The 17,308-nt window shown below is 36.3% G+C and overlaps 1 protein-coding gene across 1 annotated transcript in view; it reads right to left on the bottom strand.

Moving 5' to 3' along the window:
* glud1b (glutamate dehydrogenase 1b) overlaps nt 1-12,928 on the bottom strand; it is a 19,209-nt gene extending 6,281 nt beyond the window's left edge. Inside the window, 13 exon segments of the mRNA XM_028475430.1 lie at nt 1,047-1,090; nt 1,093-1,143; nt 1,146-1,224; nt 2,244-2,253; nt 2,624-2,661; nt 2,663-2,709; nt 5,453-5,516; nt 6,523-6,578; nt 6,681-6,729; nt 6,731-6,759; nt 12,374-12,491; nt 12,493-12,695; nt 12,698-12,928. Of these exon segments, the coding sequence (XP_028331231.1) occupies nt 1,047-1,090; nt 1,093-1,143; nt 1,146-1,224; nt 2,244-2,253; nt 2,624-2,661; nt 2,663-2,709; nt 5,453-5,516; nt 6,523-6,578; nt 6,681-6,729; nt 6,731-6,759; nt 12,374-12,491; nt 12,493-12,695; nt 12,698-12,770 (861 nt within the window). The 5' untranslated portion in view covers nt 12,771-12,928.
* Between the last annotated feature and the right edge of the window lie 4,380 nt (nt 12,929-17,308).

Below are 17,308 nucleotides of genomic sequence, written 5' to 3'. Positions count from 1 at the left end.
AAATAAAACTTAAAAAACTCAGTGATCACTTCTGAGGGAGTGCAAAAAATTAATTCTGCTGTTAAAACCTTTAAAGTACAAACTGAGATGTTTGAAGGATGGATTCACTCAGAAACTAGACTTAGAAGATACTTTTCATGAACATATTGTTTTCATTTTTTTATTTCAGTTTGGCAAAACAGAAAAAGGGAGAAAATCAAAGCAAAATGAACCATTTCTCTTGTTTACGCTTTTCGTTAAATGTCATATCTATGAACAGACTTGTATCATGCTGTGCGTCTTGGTGTGAGAAGATCAGACTAAAGCAGATGGCTCGGTTCTGATTGACATGCAGCTTAGAGACCAACACTAATGATTTCAAATGAAAGCTTAAATCCTTTGAGTCATGAAAGCGAACGATTGCAGTGTATAAAAAAAAAAAAGAAAAATTCACCTTTAAACATGCTCTGCTTTTAAAAAATAAACATTTGTAATAAAGCCCCCATTTAACCACTTAACTACACATGCATCAACCTCAACCACGGTTGAGGTCAATTACATTATAAAATTATGGTGACCAGCATTTTTTCCATTACAATTTAATTTTGCCCCTGAAAGTTAATTACATTCTCAATTAATCACAAAAATACTGAGCCTTTAATAAATAAGACCATAAAATGTAACATTCCTCTTGTGTTAGCTTTCTGTTAGCATCTCTTATGATAACGTGTCAGTTTGACCCATGTCTTACATCCTTACATGTAAAATACACAAAAATATCTTGGTTACCTTGTTAGGCTTCCTAATCAATGAAAACATTGGTAATAATAATTTTTTCTGTCAGTATACCCCTAGATTTAAAAATGGTAATATGATCCTCAAGAGATTAAACAGGTAGTATGAAACATATTTGAATAATTATTAACTACGTACGTGTAGGCCATAGAAATGTAACATGGTTCCCCAGTTTTGCGTTTAATTACAGTGTGAATGACAGTTTTTTAATAGAATATGTGTGTGTGTGTGTGTGTGTGTGTGTGTGTGTGTGTGTGTGTGTGTGTGTGTACCTGCACAATAAACGTCTTATCCTGAAAGCCAGGGGTGAAGCCCGCATGCTCATGTAAGACGCCTCATTGATGAAGTTCTCGATGCCGTGGAAGACTCACGACCTGTGGCAGAGACACGTCCGTGGATTCCACCCTGGCTGATGGGCTTTCCTGTCACGCACGCGTGGGCGTTGATATCCTGCACACACATGCGCGCGCAGACACGGAGGATCAGAATGATGGACAAACAACCAAGCAGGTCATTGACTAGTTTCCCTCGAGCTTGTTGCCTTTCTAAATCAAATCAACGTCTCATTTGCGCTTCATGTTTGTCGGTATAATGTTATGCTGACTGTTTGAATCTACCCATAATCCCCTGAGCTCAGATGCTAGGAAGAATATGTCACCCTCTCCAAAGCGCTGCCAGTACCATTTGAAATAGAAGACTAGATAAAGCATGAGGAGGCTGGAAAACGACTCAGAAACTAAGGCACATTAACGTGTACAGTTTAATTGCAAGTAAACAAATGACGCCTACCTTTGTGAAGCTGTAGTTGTGGCTACAAAAGAAGCTCATTTCCAACAGTAGGGAAAGTTAATGTAAATAAAAAACATCAACTACGTCTCTGTAGGAAAGGTGAATAAATTCAAGGTATTATAATCATTATAGGAAGGAAATCATGCTTCCTCGCCAGCTAGTGCACAAGTGCAACCTAATTATTTTTAATTATAATAATTGCACACATTCTGGATATTAAAACCAAATCATTGCAATAACAGTACAATGCAGGAGTTCCTCTTAAGATGTAACGCAACCAAAATAGAAGAACTACTGCTGGTTTCAGTAAATTCTAGTTAGTTTATGTAACTTACAGATAAAGAGGGGAAATAACTGACGCACTTGCATCACATGGTGATAGTTTTATTCAAACATTCAGAAAAATTCCCCAACTTCCTGCTATAAATTATCTCATGGGTAGAGCAAGAAAGAAAATCCTCGCTCTATAAGCCATTTTCTGGCCATTTTGAGATTTGATGCCTAACCAGCGTATTTTTTTAAGGTGAAAAAAAATTAGTTGGGCATAAAATCTCAATTAAAAAAAAAGTAACAACACTTTCATTATGAGGGTGGCAAAATACAGCTGTGAATCCAAAAACTACAGACTTTGAGGCAACCATCAAAAAAAAAAAAAAAAAAACTAGAACTCTGTTCATTACATTTTTCCCTCTTTACTCAGACTGAAAAAAAAATAGAGGAATCAAAAAAGCTCGTTTAGGTTTCAGATACAAATGCAAGTTCAACATTTGTATGGGAAACATCTTCAATATCTAACATGTTTTTATCCCAAAGATGTTAAAAAGTAAGATTAACTGGCAAAGGAGCCGACAAAGCAGCCTTTACGAAGAAAGTGTGTGGTCGGCTGAGGGAGGGAGAGGCAGGAAACCACTGCTCGAGGTTTCCATGTGACTCACTTCTTGTTTTTTTTTAAAAAAAAAGGCTCAATTTGTGCCAAAAAGAAGAAAAAAAAGATTCAGCCAAGTTTGTCAAACTGCTAGCATACGAGTCTGATTAGTGTTTGAGGACTCACAGTGTGTGCGATGTGTTAGCATATGTGTCAGCGATCCAGGACATCTCCCCTCTCCCCGGTGCTCATGTCTGGAGCAGGACGTCGATTGCCAGGTCCTGGTGGAAAAAAAAAAGGGGGAGGGTAGAGAAAAGAAAAGTTCATAATTATTGGGTTTCTTTGGTCATTATGGGCTGAGATTTGTGCCACTAGAAACTGAATTTGAAAGGAACAACTTGAAATTGAATTCACTGTTTGGAAAACTGAATTAGTAACTTGAAATTGTATTGTTATTGTTGAAAAAAATTATCTAAGTATATTCCAAACTCAATATGTTTCTGCTTCTCAAATTCCGATTCACTGCAGCAATTCAATTTCATTACATGTAGACACACTTCCAGTCCGCGAGGTTGAGCAATCAATCACTGATTTATGGAGCTCCTGTTTACAAAAACTACAGATGTCTATAATAAAGGCCTTTATTATACATCTATATAGTCCTGAAAAAACTCAGACAAGTACATTAGCATGAAGTTATGTTTAGACTTTAATTTGAAGTGTGTTTATGTTCATTTGTGTATGTACAGTATGTATATATGTTTATGTGCACATACGTCTTGTTTTTTTTCCCTCAGCCCAAAGCTCACAAAGACACTTTAACTGAAATGTCCCATCGCCCCAGATTTTTTTGTTTACAGACTGACCATTTTTTGCTACCTATATTTACCTTAATCTCCTCCTGATGTGCCTATGCTCCGATTTATATTTTTAAATACATTTTGTACACCCAACTCATTTGGGAGCCCTGATCTAATGCACATTTGTTGATATGTGATATTTTGTTTTTTATTTTCCTTTAATATATCCCCTTTTGCTTTGTTTTTTGTTTCTTTGCTTTGAAGAAGTTAGAAGTTGAGTTTATTATCCTCATCAAGAGTTTGCATTTTTAAAATGTTCAATATATCTACGGTCACCTCAACGGGCCGTAAAGGAGTTTTTGTAGACATAAACAGGAGTTCCATGAATCAGTGATCGATTGCTCAACCTTTCGGACCGGAAAGTGTGTCTCCGTGTGGTGAAATTAAATTGGAGAACAGATACATTGAATGTTTGCAATGTATTAAGGAAAAAAACAGGAAAAAATACAATTTAAAGTTACTAATTTAGTTTCAAAACAGTGAATTCAATTTCAAGTTGTTACCTTCAAATTCAATACCAACTATTCAAATTCAGTTTCTAATTGGCACAAATCTCAGCCCATAACTCAAACGTCAAGGTCCGTCTGTTAGAATTAGGCTTTAAAGTAACTCTTTTGTTATAAATAAAACATTTTTAAAAAAAGCTGGAGGAAATGTGAGCACCAGGCTTTGTGTCATGGGGTCACATATTTATCAGCACTCAAGAGACTTCGGAGCCAAAACAGCAGCAGACATATTTGGGGGCGGGGTTACCACAGAGAAACGGGGGAAATAGGAGGACAGGGCTGAGAGCCGGTTTCATTTACAGCATGAGATCAGTTCCTAAAGCAAACGGCACTAACGTGACTCATTGCTTTGCACAAGATGAGCTGATCTTTGGTGTTTAAACTACAGACATGACAAACATAAGCATTCAGAGGTATAGGGGCCCGCTGTCAACCTGCCTCAACCAGTGTATACGTCTAAGATTAAAGCTCATACTGAGCTACTCCTGCCTTTAAATACAATGACATGGTCTGCCAGTCAAAGGGGGGAGTCATCTTACAGCCAGGGTTGGGTCAACGACATTTTTAAATTACAATTACAGCATTTATTCCAATTGTTATTTTCCTCCCTGACAGTAAATTACAATTACGTACTCAATTACTAAAGTCAATTTCAATTAATTACAATTACTGAGTCTGGAATAAACATTGATCTCTCTCTTGTGTTAGCATCTTTTATGATAACGGGTGTGAAATCACCTGTAAAATATACTATCATCCAATTTGCTTTCATCTCTTTGTTACCTTGTTGGGCTTCCCTTATCCATGAAAATATAATTTTTCATATTTTTGGCTATGGACGTCTGAGCCTTTTTGCATCAGTATATCCCTTGATTTATTTATTTATTTTTTTTAATGGTAAAATGATCCTCAAGAGACCTGACAAGTAAACTTGATATGAAACATATTTTTATAATGTTAACTACGTACAGTATGTGTAAGACATAAAACTGTAACATGGTTCCCAGGTTAGTTTTGAGTTTAATTAAATTATAGAATGTACATGCCAACTACAATTTCAAAGTCAATTATCTGAACGCAATTACAATTACGTGATTTTTGTCATTAATTACAATTGACCTCAACCCGGTTTACAGCAGCATCAATGAAGTTTATACCCTTTCATATGCTGCTGAAGCATTCCCTGTCTAACTTGTTTATTTTTACATGAAAAATCGTAAACTATTACAGACAGACCAAGTTTGAACTAACCGTAAACAACCTAACAATAAAAAAATGTTTCTTTTAACATATCTTATGTTGTTTTTATGTTTATTGAGTCTGTTTGGCTTGAATCTTTGTGTACTTGAATGTTGTTTGGAGGGGCATGTGCAATGACAATAAAAGGATTCTATTCTATTCTATGTGGAAATCATGTGAGCAATCCCCACAGGTATTAACTGGTGTCTCTCTTTGACTGTTTTGCATCTTTTCTCCTCCATTCAGTCAGACACACCCTGAGCTCCCCCAGCCTTGAGCAAACAGCCAGGATGCCAGGAAGTGTTTACTTTGGCGAGGCTGGAAATAATCACCCGTCACCACCGGAGCTATTTCATCTCAGTTGGAGGCAACAGGACAGTACTGAATGTGACGCAAAGAGAAACCTAACACACACTCACCAATGAATCCCTTCTTGGCCAGTTCAATAGTGAATCTCCTTGTGATCTTCTCCAGCTCGTTGTCCTGTGGAAAAGTTCATTTTTTTAGGAGAAACCCACCATAGTTGAGCCATGCTTTATTAAATTAAACCCAGTCTAATAATTAAGGGAAACATTTGGTCAAAGAGAACACTTTTTTTTTTTTTTACTATAGTCAACTTGATGTTTGGAAACTGCAATAAAATGCCTTTAAATTTATCATCTACCACTAAATCAGACAGCTATGACATTACAAGCAGAGGTGAAAGTAACGGATTACAAGTACTCACGTTACTGTATTTGAGTTGCTTTTTTGAAGTACATTTCTAAATCAGTAATTATTTACTTGTAATCAAGTATGTTTTAAAAGAGTTAAAGTAATTCATAGATTTCTACACCCAACTATTACTGAGTAATTTGTTATCTTTTGTTTTAAAATGATTAACAGACATTGTGAAACTACAAAAAATGAAATGACTAGACAACAATCGAATGCATCACATCATAGCCGACCAATCAGATTAAATCAGTAATGCACAGCGTGTGCAAAACAGTGTGTGGAAAATAAATTAAGTTCCAATAGTGGAAGATTTAATCTCTTAAGCTTAAATTTATACATGAGATGTTTACTGTATGTGGCAAGATTTAGTATTGAAAAAAACATTGGGGTGAAAGTAACTAGTAACTTTTACTGAGTTCTTTTTTACTTGTACTTGAGAATTTTATGTATGAATTACTTGTATTTAATAATACATTTTATTCATAATGCACTTTACATTTTAGGCAAAATCTCAAAGTGCGACAATGGGTGTATAGGAATAAAAGCAGGTTTAAAAATTTACTTTAGTACAATTTCATACAAGTAACAAGTAAGTTGGATATATCAGTCCTATTTACACATCTGTATCTACCACAGAATCAGAGAGCTATGACTATAAAAGTACAATAATCTGTTGGCTTTCACATGTTTCATGTTAAACATCTACCGTACAATATGTCTGCATAGGCCAGTGTGTGTGTGTCTGACAGAGGATTAACATCAGCAGGCTTACACTATAAGTCCTGAGATTGATCTTGACTCCAGCTTTAGCTCCTCCAAAGGGCACATCTGGAAGAACACAAAACAGCAATAAAACATCAAGGAAAGTATTTGTGTTGGTGGAAAAATTAAATAAAATGGATGTGAAATAGTGTGACGCGACGTACCGACAAACTGCACACTTGTAGGTCATCAAAGAGGCAAGAGCTTTCACTTCGTCCCACAGACACATCCATACTGTAACGGATACCTGTGTGGGGGCAGAGGACGGATGGGGGGGCACAGAGGTTAATTCTAACTGTCCACCAAAAACTAGAGGACCAACAATATCCGAGATATGTTGAGAATGGATTAGCTTCCAAAATCAAAAATTGACAATTTGGTACCTTAGTAATACATTTTTTTCTTTTATTGATTGTAATTGATAGTGTGGAAAAACAGTCAACTTTTTTTTTTTAACACATCAAAGCAATATCAAAGTAAATTTCCAGGTTAAAAAAAAAAATCATCTGAATAAATTAAACCTCAACATTATTATTCAAAAAGAATTTGTAGGAAGATCAACTTTCTAACAGATGACAAAGGATTATATAATATGGAGGAAAATGCATGGGGCAGAGCAGAGTGAGTCAGTAACCACAGCATGTTCTCCATGACTACACAAAAAACACATGAACGGGTCAGAGTTCACCAACCAGGACTGGCAGTCAAGGTAATAGTGAAGGACGAGCACTGGGCGGGGCCACAGAGGACCAATAGCAGACTGCCGTGATGACCCCGGCCCACACGCTGCAGTCGTTTGTTCTTTTTGCGTTTGGCTTGATATACGTCCCTTAGCACAGGAACATGTGTAGTTTACACGAGCAGAGCACACATTCAGGCTGGATACGCCTCAGTGCTTCATCACACTGTCAGAGTGTGTGTGTGTGTGTGTGCAAGAGAGAGAAAAATAACCATAAGTGCAAAAATAGCTCATCCAGAGTTCGTGTACACTAAGAAACCCAAGAGCACAAAGCACTATGAAAAGATGACGAAACCATTCAAGGAGGCCCCAAACATATCTGAACTATTTGTGCGTGGTTGACAATAGGGCTGGGCATTATATCGAGATTCAAGATATATCGAGTGTTCAATTTTGTCGATATAGAAAACTACAATATTGCCTACATTAATATATATTTTATAGCTTTATTTTTAAATAAACTACAGCATAAAAAGCACAATTAGATGGACATTGCTGAGTGCATCTTAACCCAGACCTTCATCTAAACAAGCCACTCCACAGAACTCACTCACACATGCTGTCCATTATAAGAGAAAAAGCCAAAAGTGGCACATATTGCTCAGCTGAATTCAAATGAGAGATTTATATTGTATATCGCCATTTTGAGAAAAAAATATTGAGATATGAATTTTGGTTCATATCGCCGAGCCCTAGTTTTTCAGAAAACTTAATCCCAGAGGGGTAATTAAAACGGCATATTGAAAAACACTAATAATAATATACACACTCAGAAAAAAAGGAGCAAATGAAAGATAAGGTGCAAAAATATTTAAAAATGAAAAATAAAGAATAAATAAAAGTATATATACATATGTAAACAGTTTTTTTAGGTCCATGGCAGGCCAGCTGCCAGATAAGTTGACACAAGAAGTGCTTGTAAAAGCCATCACACTCTGAAATCTCTTCCAAATGCCAATTGCTGACATATTTTGTGCCCATCTAAACCCCATTTCTGTTGTAGCAATGAGACCATTCCAGCCCCGAACAAAACCAAACATATTTCAGACCACTGCTACAGCATGTTCTGACTCCATCTTTCTATTATTATTCACACAGTGATCAGCTGCTTCAGCTCAGACCAAGCTGAGAAAAATCTCCAGCACAGTGATCAAATTAAAGGGAGGAATAAAAGCGTGGGTGCTGCTCCTTTTCTCAACCATCCCCCCACTCAACCCTCCATTTATGCACAAAACCAGCCTCCCAACATGGCAACAGCAACCAAAACAGATCTGTAAACACATTCCTCTGAAAGAAAGGCAATCTGAGCAGTTTCATCTTGAGGCTAAGATGGAAAACTCTAGAAGCAAAAGGTTTTTCCAGGTTTTAAAATAGCTTGCAAACTACACATACGATAAACTTCAGGCCGACAGATTTTTGATTTTACAGTTGGCTCTTCTATACTATACTTCTATTTATCAGTGTGTATTTGTACATTTGTATTATTTTCCAGGAGGTGTAATTCCTTTTATAATACATTTAATTATGTACTCTTTCTACTTCTTTTTTATGTTTCTTCTTTTCTATTTATAAAGCAACTGTAATAAAAAAAAGTTATTTCCCCCTGGGATAAATAACGTATATCTGATTCTGATAACATTTAATCACATTTGCTAAGATTTTTAAGTGATTGAACTTTTATTTAGCGCACTGCACATGTTGTTGCGTGCATGTCAAAGGGGGTAAATGATGAGTACCACGTGTGCACACACTTTGAAAAAAAAAAAATCTGCTTTTGCACTTTGAAGTTTGGCCCGAACACAGCGAGGGATCAATGTACCGTATTAATGATTAAATACACTGAAGATAACGAATGGTGCTGCTAATGTTGTCTACTAGCTATTGTTTGAGACAAAACAGGAGGCCCTTAATTAAACTATGTACTGCAATTATACAATAGCAGCTTGATTAGTCAATTTTTCAAACAGTATTACCATATCACACATACTGTGCAGAAGTTTGGTTAAATAATTACAAAAACAAGATTGCAAGCATTCATTTCACTTCAAAAAACAAGTCAAATAGCATTTAAATACAGCAAAAATATTCTTCATAACCTACGAGAGAAAATTACTTTCGGCCACTTCACCAAAGGACAACAAAAAATTTAAACAAAATATATAAAATGTGTCTTCTCGAAGCACGTGTTAAAGGGAGAAAAAATATATATAAATTGGTGTGTATATCTTTGGACAGATTAGTGTATAGTATAATTATATAGCTATATATCAATGGGTTATGTCTCTTTTTATAGTGTAAATATGTGTATATTATGAGAAGATTATTGTTCAGAAATAAAGTATAGTACTAGATATTAAAATCATAAGTTTATAGTTTCTCCCTACTCCTTTTTGAAACATGTTCAAATAATGCAGCGTGCAAATAAATGACCAACTGTTGTACTGAAAACCATCTTTGACAGTTAATGAAACATGAATTAAACCCATCCTCTTTTGTTTTTTTCAGTCATGTGAAGATTTGGATTAAAAAAACAGCAGTTTAAACATCGCGCAGGGGATTATTTTGTTACTATTTCTTAAACCACACCCTCACAACTCCTCAGCGTTACAAAATAAGACCCCACAGAAGAAGTCAACAACAGTCACCAGACCAGCAGGTGCAGTGGAGGGGCTTCAGTTGTTAATGTGCGACACAAACCGAACCAGTAAACGCTTGGCCTTTGACTGGGAGGCATGAATCTTTCTGCTGAGAATACCTCATCTCCTCAGAGCCCCTCCCCACCGCCTGTCAGCCTGCTGACGAATGGGAGAGCCTGAAGCACAACCACCCCCTCCTCAGCTTTTCCTTTACATCACTTCCCTGGTTCACCATTTACCCAGGATGCATCACCACCATCAGTCCGTAACGCCTCATAGTTGAACTTTGAACCAATAGGGTACTTTATCATGACTCAGCCTGTTCTGCACAAAGCTGACAGATGAAGGAAGACCACATTGAGTGTTATAGTGTATACGCCCTGTGTTGGACAATGGTCCTTTTGCTTAAGTGCAAGAACTGCTGAGAGAATACGAATGAGCGATGATAACTAAGGGTAGGGACGAGTGGAAAAACAACATGTCCATGTCTTAAATCTGGACAGTGGTGTAAACTAAGGGTGTAAGAAAATAATTGACTATCCATCCATCCAAAAAATGTCTAAATCAATCATGTTTTTTTTAAATTAAAAAAAAACCACTGAATTGTGCAAACATATGCATAGCACTCCTTACTCAGCTTCTGTCATACCTTCAAAGAGAATTTTGTTTTTTTGGTATTTGGATTTTTTTGGAGAAACTTTTTTGTTTCTTGTTCATATACACATTAAATAAGACTTCTATGGGTTTTGAGTATGAACACAATGCGAAACTCAAGCGAAACGAGATGCACAGAAGTGGTGTAAGGGTGTAAGGAAAAAGTACGATTCAGAGATTTATCGTACTGATCCAAAAAAATAAAAGTCCAAATCGATTTTCTTAATTATGTTTTTAACCAAAAAATACAAAAACATTTAATTGCGCTAACATGCATAGCACGTAAATGCCCGGTCACTAAGTGTCAGTGAACGCACCATCAGACCTTGTTAAACTATTCCATTCCACAATGCATTTTAGTTTGGAAGTTGATTGCACTTTATTTTCATAAGACATACTGGGCACTTTTATAGATGTATGTTGGTTAGTTTTTTTTTTTTTTTAAAGAATTTAAGAACTTCAAACAGAATCAGAATCTGTTGTAGAAGCAAAATTCTAACTTTTTGAAAATTGTAATTTGACATTTTGATAAACACACCATTGTATTTCATACTATTTTGTGTTGTAAGGTGAAATGTGTAACTATTAATATTGTAATGTATTACAAGGTTTATCGTTTCGTTAAGAATTGGGAAATATCAAATTTTATCGGACTGCAATCTAAAATCTCTGATATATGTTATATTATATTTATTCAATTGTAGAATACTGTAGATATTATGTTGAAGGGTTAAACAATAGGTTATAACTAATAATAATAATAATAATAATAATAATCATGTAAACAATAGGTTAATAATAAATGGGTTCAGTTTTTCTCCAGTTTTTCTCATACCTATTGTTGTTGACTATTGTTCTCTGTTTGAGTAACATCACTTGATCAACCCTTTTCTAACATTCCCCCACTACACAATAAGTAATAAAAGTATGTATGATTCGAGCTGATATCGTATCGGATCGATATCGGCCAACACACAAGGATGTATATCGGCATCGCATCGGAAGTGAAAAAGTTGTATCCGGACATCCCTAATATCGTATCATGACATGCAAATCGTGAATCATATCGGATTGTCAGATTCATGGTAATGTACACCCCTAGTGTGTAAACTGTTTCTACTTTTGAAGTTTTAAAAAGATTATTGTGAAAAAGATATAATTTCATTTTAATTATGTGTTGTTTTGGATTCTATTGCAGAGTGGCAATTAAATATAGGAAAAAATTAGCTAAGCTTACTACAGCCCGAGATTTGTTAAAATTTTGAATTGAATTAATTGGTGCCATTTTTTTTTTTAAAGGAAAATAAATTAAGTTCCAATTGTGCAAGATTTGGTCTCTTCCTATTCAAGTTTATATATGAGATGTTTACTGTATGCAAAAGGAAACATGGCCGGAAATATTAACCAAAAATAACGTGGGGGGTGAAAGTGAACTAGTACTTTTACTTTGAGTACTTTTCCAATTGAGCTACTTTTTACTTGTACTTGAGTTTTTTTTATGTATGACTTACCTGTAACTTATACAATTGCAATAAAGTAACAGTACTTCTACTTAAGTAGGATAGATCAGTATACTTTAACACCTGTCCAGCAGTAATGTATTGAACACAGGTGAGCTGAAGGTCACTAAACTCCTCTATAACTGCCACTAACTGGGCTTTTGGACTATGAATGAATAAAAAACATATGGTCTGCTGTAACAATAAGAATATATGAGGTTGAGTTAAAAGCTAGCAGTGAAAAACAATTTTTAAAGTTGTGCTAAGCATGAGTTGACAGCATCAATAGTAGCTATGCTAGCAGGCTAGCTGTCAAAGAGTGTTCTGACTCACCTCCTTTGCAGGGTGTCCTGTGCTGGCTGTGCTGTGCCCGGTAGCCCTCCACCACTTCCCACTCCCCGTTATCCCTCCTGATGGGGAAAGACACGCTCAGGACGTGGTTGCAGGGCTGTGATGATGCGCAGGATGCCCCGCACACGCTTCCTCTTCTGCTCCGGGGTCTCCCTGGTCTTCAGGTCCTCCACCAGCTTGTCTTCAATGATCTCAACCCCTCGGTCGAAGAAGCCCTCGACCATTTTGAAGAAGTTGGGGTCGTCGGGCTTCTCCGCGGCGTCGGCGTAGCGACGGACCCGCATCAGGGACGAGGACGCCGGAGAGCGGAATCAATACAGCCCGAGGCCAGGACACTGCCCGCAGTGCGGCTCAGCAGCTCCCCGAAATACCGATACATGGCTGCTCCGGATAACCAGCACAACCAAGAACACAAAAATGAAGACAACTAAACTAGCTAGGATGAAGGGGTGACAGGGATGGACTGAGCGGCTGCAGCTCCTCACCGTGTCTCGTTCCCTGACCGAGTGGGGGAGGCGCTGGGTTTGGTCGAGCTTTAAAAAGGCAGCGGGGCTTGGCCTACACGCACGCTGCGCGACCCCGACACATAATGACAGCGAGGCTCTGCCCCTTTATGAATGTTATGAATTATTATTATTATTAGTTGTAGTAGAAGCAGTGGACGCGCACTGTAGCTTCTTCAGTGTGGTTTTACGTTGGTTAGCGACCAAGATAAGGAGCATTAATGCCCAGCGCACTGTAGCAGTTCGCATTTAACTCATTCAGTGCCAGCCATTCTCAGATTTTCTACCTCCCTCAGTGCCAGCCGTTTTTGAGCATTTTGACTGATTTTAAAGACCCACAGAATATTTTCTACTATGACTATCTGAAATCGGACACCCGATTCTGAATGACTGAAGCCTCTACTTTCATCAAAAAAAAAAAAAAAAAAAAATTGTGTCTGGCTCGTTTTGTTCTTTTGCAATCAGTCGTTGAATAGAGCAAGTTTTACACAAATCTTCAGTTTTCAGAGCAAAAAGCGAGGAAAAAGCCTTTGTCTAAAAAAAAAACCCTGTCAGTGACTTTAAAGCGATTTTTTTGCTTTAGTGACAACTCTAACATCTGAACAGTCAATTTCCTTATCTATATATATATATATATATATATATATATATTATATATATTATATATATAAACAGACCGGCTTTGATGCAAAATTATTATTATTTGCTATCTGGGGTCAGAGTTGAATATATTTCTTACTGTATTTTGGCATTCCTCTCCAACTTTTCCTCTCCCGTCAGTCTGCACACACGTAACTTCCTCTTCCTCCCGGACATGCAGAGTGTCACTGCTTACCCCGTTTTTTATGGTTTTATCTCACAATCGCCACAATTATGCATGAATTCCCGCACTTGCGCTGGTCGGAGTGTGCGCTGATGGGAACGTCAACCCTGTATGTAGCGCATTTCTGTCTCGTAAACGCCTTTCCTCCCTCTCCCTCTGAGCTGCGATAGCATATGGATGATCTCTCATCCAAAGGTGCGCTGCTACCTCTCCTACATGTCACCTATTATTTTGCTATCTGGCTCACAGGCTGAGTGTATTTTGTACCCATTTAGCGTATTGCCCTGATGACTGTTACGCAGCCCAGCTAAGCCAAAAACATACAAATATACCTTAGATTCCACAGGTTGGTTAGAACACTTTACTGCAGAACAACTCATTTTGACTGCTCAAAAAAGATGAAAAAACAGAACGAAAAGTTTAAAACGCATCTCGGCTTTCCTTCATGACGTAACTGCTATTCACAAAGAGAGCTACGCAAGAATCCACGGCTGTCAATCATCGTCATATATGACGTAAAATCCCATTTTTCAACCTCAAATAACTTATTTAAAACAAACTTCACAGAAAAATTATCAATGAACAAATGTAGAGTGATAATAACGAATGATCACAGCAGAGTTTAGGTTTGGAAAAAAATTTATGCGATGAGTATTTTAAAGGCAGGGTAGGTAATTTTTCGAAAGCTAGCATGATTTTGAATGTAGCATCCTCCGAGGGCGCCGCCTTTATTTTACTGTTTTTAATTTCAATTCACATACTCCTATTACAATTTGTGTACCCCACTTTGAGAATCTAGGATTCTGATTTTCCATCACTTGAGATTAAAATTTGGCTTTATTATTAATTTATGCAGATATTTAAAAAAATTAATAAAAAAATAATGTGTTGGTCACATGTTTGTCACTTTTTTTTGAATGAGTTAAAAGATCATATTAAAGAGAATTAGTTTGTGCATTCTACAAACCCAAATTATTGGAAATGTATATTTTGAGTGTCAGCAGCTTCACAAATATTACAAACTCAAATGGTTTGAGTTTGAGTCAAAGCCCAGAAATGTAGACAGAGGAAGTCATGGGATAGACCAAAGTCAGGCAGATTCACTTCTCCACAGGATGACGTGTGCAAAGACTGTATCAAGCTATCAAGATAAATGAAAAATGATTTGGAGACTGTGACAGATACCTGTTTATCTGCTCTCGGTTTAAACAAAAGTTAAAACAAATTAGACAAAAAAAAAGGGATTTAAATCAGACTTTCTGACCACCAAGACTTCTTTTTAAGCTATGTTTTTCAGTACACGCTAATGTTCCATACAACTAAAAACTTGACAGTTTGATAAGAAATCACTATCATAAAACTAGCCTGACAACAGTCTCTCTTCCTTATACTCTATCTGTGAGATACTGTGAGAGCAATTACACAGTCAAACCACCTTTCATCTCTCCACATTATGGCCACAAACATTCATGCATGGTCAGCTGTGCATGAAAAATGTACAATTGTACGACATCAACAATCTAGGAAAGATGGTTTCCTGAGTTCATGGAAGAGTTTTATCATCATGGCAACAACGATCGATAAATCGGACGACCCATTCACAGTGCCAGTTTTACCGACATGTGGATCCTTCAAAATAAGAGCCTGTACAAAGTCAGAAGGCATGAACCAGGGAACACTTTGGACTGAGGCTACAAATAATTGAATTTTCAGTTATTGAGTATAACCTGTGAGAGGAAATGTTGGAGGAAATGGAAGTACGCTGAATTAGCTCGTAGATGTTAGACAATCTGTAAATGGGTTACATTTTGCTGGCTTTATACAAATAAAAATAATTTATCCAATGTGTGTTTTTTTTTTTGGAAAGCTGTTTGAGCATGCATTTGATATCAACCGTAGTTAAGATCTACGAGTGCTCAAATTTGGAGTACATGTACTCAATTAGTGAAGCATAAAGTGTTACTAGTACTACAAGTAAGAACTATATGCTAATGAGGGGGTGGAAAATGAAAATTCAGGCTTGCCATTGACTTTAAACAATATTCCAACCAATCAGGGAGCTGTATTTGATTATAAATCTTCCAGTTTACTTTTACTACTAGTGATTCTTTTGGCTCGTGTGGAAGCATAAATTTGGTATTGGTAATATCAACCATCATTAGGCTCTACTAGTACTCAAATATGGAGTACATGTACTCAATTTTGGTTAACTAGTGCGCCAGTAGACATTTCTAGTAAAGCAAAATCATCTGCTTGTAGAACATTTTCTGTTACTAATAGCACTAGTAGACTTAAAAGGCATTAATCATTTCAAAATCAAAGTCTATATCAAACCATATCTACTATATTTATGCTCAAACAGCTTTCCATAGTCGTTGAATGTATTCCAAAGCAGTTGGTAAATCAATTGTGATTACATTAGGGCTGGGCGATATGGACCAAAACTCATATCTCGACATTTTCTTTCAAAATCATAAATCTTGATATTTTTTAACTCAATAAAGTCTTTCCAGAAACACAATTCTGGGTTAAATTTGTTGATGAAAAATGCCAAACAGGCACGTTTATTAACAAACAGCTGATCAATATGTGATACTTTTGTCTTTTTCTCCTCTAAGGGACAGCACGTGCGAGTGAGTTTTGTAGTGCGGCTTGTTTAGGGGAAGGTCTGAGTTAGGACGCACTCAGAAATCTAACTGTGCTTTTCATGCAGAGACAACAGAAACTCTTAAAATGAGTATTTTAATACAAAATAAGCAATAAAATAGGCAATATTGAGATTTTCTATATTGCCAAAATAGAACTCTCGATACATCTTGAATGTTGATATATTATCCAGGCCTAGATTATATTTCTTTACACCTTAAATGGGATTGCATCAACATTTTGCTTGTTAAATACATTTTCATTCAGAAAATTGCTAACGGCAGAGTTGTAAAGAGCACTGATCCTACTTGAGTAGAAGTACTGTTTTCTTGATTGAAAGAGTACTCAAGTACAAGTACAAGCAAGTCATACATAAAATACTCAAGTACAATTAAAAAGCAGCTTATTTAAATAGTACCCGAAGTAAAAGTTACTAGTTACTTTCACCCGCACGTTTATTTTTGTTAATAAATCTTGCCACGGTTCCCTTGCATACAGTAAGTAAGTATGTCATTTTATTTATTAAGTGCTGTACAGAACAGAGGAGAAATTAAAGCAACGGGAGCAACATCATAAAAGGATAATAAAACAAAGGTGAACTTACAACAATGGGAGCAGCATCATAAAAGTATAAAAAGGATAATACAAGTAAAAAAAATCCATTTAAAATCCATTAAACCAAAACATTTTCTGAAGAGTGCAGTCTTCAAATAATTCTTAAAAGTGTCCACACAGTCAAGCAAATGAAAAAATCTCATATATAAACTTAAAAAGGAACAGACTAAATCTTGCACAATTGGAACCTAATTTCTTTTCCACAAAAGGCATCTGTATGAAAGAAAATGTTTGTCAAAATGAACAATTATTTCATTTTTTAAATAAAATAACAGCAATTATTTCAATTCAAAATAAAAAAAACAAATTCTAAGGCTCTAAATATAGCTA

This window comes from Gouania willdenowi, chromosome 19 (assembly GCF_900634775.1).
Source record: "Gouania willdenowi chromosome 19, fGouWil2.1, whole genome shotgun sequence".
Lineage (NCBI taxonomy): Eukaryota > Metazoa > Chordata > Actinopteri > Blenniiformes > Gobiesocidae > Gouania > Gouania willdenowi.
Note: the sequence above shows the minus strand (reverse complement) of the source record. Positions and strands in the feature narration are given on the sequence as shown.